The sequence below is a fragment of the Manis javanica genome, chromosome 1 (genome assembly GCF_040802235.1).
Source record: "Manis javanica isolate MJ-LG chromosome 1, MJ_LKY, whole genome shotgun sequence".
NCBI classification, from domain to species: Eukaryota; Metazoa; Chordata; class Mammalia; order Pholidota; family Manidae; genus Manis; species Manis javanica.
Genome location: NC_133156.1, coordinates 124,667,719 through 124,673,718, shown reverse-complemented (window position 1 = coordinate 124,673,718; position 6,000 = coordinate 124,667,719). Strand labels below are relative to the sequence as shown.

At 40.4% G+C, this 6,000-nt stretch overlaps 1 protein-coding gene across 2 annotated transcripts in view; it reads right to left on the bottom strand.

Moving 5' to 3' along the window:
* Nucleotides 1-512: 512 nt before the first annotated feature.
* Nucleotides 513-6,000, bottom strand: part of ADAMTS12 (ADAM metallopeptidase with thrombospondin type 1 motif 12) — a 357,338-nt gene continuing 351,850 nt past the window's right edge. For both annotated transcript variants that reach the window (XM_073237370.1, XM_037001907.2), the window contains exon 24: nt 513-4,236. In XM_073237370.1, the coding sequence (XP_073093471.1) occupies nt 4,058-4,236 (179 nt within the window). In that variant the 3' untranslated portion in view covers nt 513-4,057. The remainder of the gene's footprint in view (nt 4,237-6,000) is intronic.

The window sequence follows — 6,000 nt, the reverse complement described above, 5'->3', positions numbered from 1 at the left end:
CTTCTCTGCCTCAATGTTTTTACTCATTCCATATGAATGGATTCCACATCCTTATGCCCAAATTCTGTCTTTGAGGATTGCATTTATGATGCTGTGCACTATCTCTGAAGAAGGATTGGACTTCCAAAGAAAATTCCTCTAGAGGTAGGTGACTTTCTCTTTAGCATTACGTGTAAACTTTGGATAGACTGATGGAGTAGGTTATACTATGAGATGCAGATCTGAAATACATTGGCTCTGGTGTGAAGAATTTTAGGCATTACTTCAGATTATTATATGGTGGATTGTGTCAGTTGTCTAATCATTCATGAGAAGACACCTAAATTCTGTCTTACCCGGGATGTGACTCATCTGGTGACTACTGATCTGAGGATGGAGTTGAAGGGAACCTGTAAGGAGTGTGGGAGGAAGAAATTGACAGGATCCTCCTCCAGGTTGCTAAATTTCAGGGTAACATGAGTGGATGGTAGGAGTCTTGCAGCAGGGGTAAATGAATCACTTGGAACCATCAATAAGTTTGGCCATTTATTGATGCCACACAACAGCAGGCTATGATTACAGTCTGGTTTTAAATACCGAGGTACCTCCTAGGGAGGCTGGGCCCGGTAAAGCAGTGTAGTACAGAGATGCAAGGAGGGCAGTGGGTTGGGTCATATACATTGTACAACCACTTTGGAGGGCAGTAATGGGTACAATTGTGTCCCCCAACCATATATTTTTTAAATGACATAACTTGAAATATTACTACTATTACTATTTGATTAGCGATACAAAAAACGGGAGTAACATCAAATATGTTGGCTAAGTTGTAGCACCAGGAAGTATGTCATGTGGTCTGTTGAAAAAGAATCACCACACACTGAACACCAGCTATACTGCCCCAGGGCTTCATCTAAAGTCAGAAGGAAGAAGAGCTAAGACCTTCAAACTCTGGAACAACAATGAGTAGTTGTCAGAGTTTGGAGTATTTTAGCCAACTGATGAGAAACATGAGAAATCCCTGAAATTTTATTTCAGAAACTTGATGAATGTTATCAAAACATTCACTAAATATCTGAAAGCATCACATTGGGATGGCTCCACCAAGTGAAGACTTGGGTCTCAGGAGATTGGACGGAGGTGTGCTCTTGTTTAAGAAAATCCATTGTAAAATAAGTGATTCCTACACAAAGGCAATTGTTTGTATCCACAAAATGATTTCCTATTTTATATAAGTATTCACTATTTAGTCTCCTGAAATATTGTTTTCTCATGGTCTGTTGAATTATGCTTTGATGTTCAAGAATTAACCCACAGCTTTTCAGAGAAGAACTCTACCACATTGTGAAAGGCAGTGTAAACGAAACTCAGTTTTGAGAACCTTAATATATTTAAGCACCAGGCCCTGTGGTGGCCCTCTCTGGTTCATAGTAGATGTATATCCAGTGTCTCTTGCTACACATCTTACTTGTTTATTCAAGGGAAGAATGGAGGAGAAGGATGAAATAAACTAACAATTGTGCTTCATGTTGGTCCCTGTGAGCATCAAAGAAATGGTAAGGATACCACTTAGGTTCTTGCCTTCACAGTCTCCCTGTTAATCTGAGGAAATATTGAAAGCATAGGGGCCTCCCAAAACCCTGATGACCCAAAGCTGAGTAATTACCCAGGCAACAAATATGTCAGGTGACTCCAACAGTAAATGCCATCCTTATTCTGGGGTCCAGCATAACAGATGCCCTACAACTGTCTTACAACACAGCCTCAATATAGGAAGTGAATGTCTGTGATACATGATTAGGGTACAATTTTCTGCCTTTTGAGAAACTGGAGAAAGGCCTAGAATGGTATACCTGGTGAGATCCTACCACATGCCTACCACCTTCTCTACCACATGGGGCATAAATAATGTGCTCAATTTCATGTATTTGGAAATCTGGCCTACTTTAGTTTGTTGAGGTCAGTAGGAATCCAGGTTTGTTCCTGAGTTTTGTAAGACTGGTCATATCCAGGTCTCTGATGACATGCACAACCCTATGATGGTAGTGTACCAGGTTAAGTTGAATCAATCCAGCCAAATTCAGACCCCTGAAAGACTACACTATAATTCAGAGAGAGTTTCTGTGAATGGCCTCATTTGAAAAAATGAGGTTCTTCTGTACTAACATCACTAACAATTTAGGCATCTTCTCTCTAAAACTGTTATTTCACCAGAGATTGTCATCAGCCAGCAATGTTTATATTTAAAGACAGAGAATACAAAAACATAATTATTGTTTAGAAATAAATCCTCTAGCTTTAGGTAAACACTTCTACTTACTCCTGTTTCTGGTCTATCTTGCATTTCACTGAACCCCAGTGTTTTATTTTCCACAGGAATTTATCAGAAAAATACACATTAATGGTTTGAAAAAAATAAGAATATAATATAAACAATTTAAGCTTTTGGTATCCAAGCAATAGAACTGGCATTGGCCAGCAACACCATTAACACTGAACAGAAGATGTATACGGACTTGCCCACTTGTACATCTATTCGTTTGTTTGTATTCTACCACCATCTAGATATTTAGCACCATTTCTCAATAGCACCATTCTGCTGAACAGGTTGATAATTGAAGGGAGGGAACGGGACATTTTGCTCCATGGAGAATATTAATTGCATATGAGCATGAGTCTGAAAATATGTTGCCTGTTACGTGAAGGTCACATCCCTGCCTTCCCCTTTGTCAAGAGCTGGTCTGAGGGCTTTCTCCCCTGGAGGATCCACCCACCGAACCCATCCTCACTCTCTGGATTCAGTTCATATAAAGGCCCCCCTTTAGAAACCAGGAAATTCACCCTTGAATTTGAGCCTACCTTGACTCCTGATGGGTGGTAGAAACATCGAGAAGAAGCATTCTCACTTTAATTTGTAAATTTTTGGATTCCCCTGACTTGCCTGCTCTCCCCAAGAAAGCAGACTGCCCAGAGGAACTATTGGTACATTGGGGGATAGGCCATCTTTATCTCATTTTTGAGAACTCTTCTTCTTGAGGCTAGAAATTTGCATGAAAGTTGTTGTAATTAATACAGTTTCCCTGGTTCTTTGAAATATTTTAATCTAGAGCTCCATTTTCCAGCCTGGAGGTCAGTGGGGTAGGTTGCACCATGGACCTGGCTAGAGCAGTTGTGAGTAAACCCCCAGTGGTAAAAAGACAACTGACCTGATTTGATGACTTAGGGCATATGCTGGAGTTGGAAGTCAGTCAGGGAAACTCATTTGCTCTTCTGCAAAGCAATGGATATTTGCTGGGAAAGTGGGAATAAAGGCCCACATTCCTTTTTTATACTAGCAAGAAACTGCTTTCTATTCATTTGCTTTTTAAGAGTTTTCATGGAAATCATCCTTAAGTCAGAAACATCTTTGCATACCTAACCTAAATCCTTTGGTTAATTAAACCCTATAGTTTTTGCCTATTTCTTCTTACTCTAGTGTCTCCAGGTGGGCACAGGAGTCTTAATACCCTGGATGTGGGGTCTCCAGGGGTTAGGAATAGACTGAGGGATGTGGTCATCACTTTCTTCCTGCCGCAGCTGAATACTGGGTGAAAAGTGGTCCTCTACCTGGATAAAGTAAATGAATATTCCTAAAAGCTCTCCCATGACTATTTAAATAGCTGCTAGAAGGAGGGAGGGGGAAGAAAAGGAGGACATCACCAAGGTAAATTAACAAGATTATTTGTTCCCTGGGTAAGTGTGGCTCTTTTTCCTGATATTCTTGAGGTAGTCTGGGAAATATCTGGTCTTTGTTGTTTTAAGGGGAAAAAAAGACCATGTCACTGGCTTGTCTAATTTGGCATCTTTCCTGGGAGCTGATCCCAGGAGATGCCTGATTCTCCTGGATATCTCACCTGCCTATCAGCAGCAAGTTTTACAGTCCTGTGCCGCCTGAAATAGACATTTTGTGGCTAAAGGAACATAGTGAGTTTTGTTTTATGAGCCAAAGATGGACCTGAATGAAATGGTCCCTGGGGCTAGAGTATGTCATGGTCAGCAGGCTGCTGCAGTCTGTGGTGGAGGTGGCTTCTTTCTGGGCTTATAATGCTTTGGGGTTTTTGAGCGATTGTGGCTTTCTTGGCCTTTGGGTGTGGCTGACGTGTGTCTGGGAGCATGACAGGCAGCACTGAGCCCTTACGGTGGGCACAGAACATTTCTTCATGGTTTTTAGTGTTTGGCAGAAACTGGCTGATAACTTGTCCTTGGTGCAAAGTGAATCTGTGGGAGGAGAAAAAAAATAAGAAAAAAAATTATCCTTTGTAAGTGAATAAGCACAACTTCTATTAACGGAAGACTTTATACATCTACCAAGAAAGGCTCCATGACAATTTGTAATAATAGTTGACATCCACTGAACATTGATTACATATCACGCACTGTGTAAAGTGTTTGTGTTAAACAGAATTATCAGCCATAATTCTTTGCTCCTGTGTGGCAGTATTATATATATTCCCATCCTTGCCATGGCTGCCTGGTGAGCAGTGAATACCTACTCCATTCCTTGACTTTGGGTTCAGCCTTTTGACTTGGTCAATGGGAAGTTAGTAGACATAATCCCTGCAGGGCCTTGGCATATGCAGGAGGATGGCCTATTCTAACGAGCTTCGGGGGTCTCCATGAGAAGACCCTTGCTCATATAGCCACTGGTCCAAGAGGATGAGGAATACATGGAGCAGACCTAGACCCAACCTACAGCTTGCAGCCAAACCCACCCAGGGCCAAGCTAGATTAGCTGAACCTTAACTGACCTTAGGTGCTGAGCAAAAAATACATGACTTTAGTTTTAAAGCTTTGAGTTTAGAGGTATTTTGTTATGCAGTATTGTTATGCAATAGTTGAATGCAATGTTTCATGTGCTTCACTTCATTTGATCTTCATAGCAATATTATCTGATAAACACAACTATTCTATTCACTTTACAAAAGAGGACTATAGAGCCTGCAGAAGTTAAGAACTTGTACAGTGTTATCCAGCTGATAAGTGGCACAGCCAGATCTGAACACAGGCAGTTTAGACTCTAGAGCTCACTCTTTTATCAATCACACTCTTCAAAGCATCAAGCAATTACCATTAATGCAATAACCAATGCTTCCTGCACTTAGCTGAACATAGCAAAGGATATAAATATATAAAATGTCACTTCCCTCCAGAAATGTACTATGTAGATAAGGGCAGAAGATATACACAAATAATCCCAATAGTAAGTATACCATTATTTACCTGGGTTCTAATCCTTATACTCTAACTAGCTCTGGGCAAGTAAGCCCTTCAATTCTTTTTTCTGCTTTCCTCATACATGAAATGGAATTAGACCAGTTGTCTCAGGGACCACCAACATATGCATTCTATGGGTGGTATTCACATTGTACTGGCCCATGTACTCCTGGTCTGGAAGGAATTCAATAGAAAAATAACAGACTTTTTTTTTGTAAAATGAAATTGTTCCAAACTTTGCCTGAGTGCCTCTTAGCTTTGGTTGCCTTTCTTACAGAAAAGATTTCAATATCCTCAAGAAAAGCTTTTTTACAAAGAGGCTGCTGTCTTTTGCAAATAGAACTGTCAGTAAAAGTAGAAATTGAGACATTATCATCTTGACACAAAACCTGTGGCAGTGTTTTTACGTCCCCATGCTTTTTTTAAATATATTTTTTATTTTGGTATCATTAATATACAATCACATGAGCAATATTATAGTCACTAGACTCCCCCCATTATTAAGTCCCCACCACATACCCCATAACAGTCACTGCCAACAGCATAGTAAGATGCTGTAAAATCACTACTTGTCTTCTCTGTGCTGTGCTGCCTTCCCCATGCCCTCACCCCACTCCCTATGCTTTTTATACCTGCAGGTCATAAAGGCAAAAAATGCTTTTTATCTCCTCAGAACTCATTATTCCGTTGACTATGCCCTGTTTTTTTGTGAAGAAATAAATGTCTCTATCAGCTGTCAGAACTCCATCTTGCTTGTGAGCTTTAAGT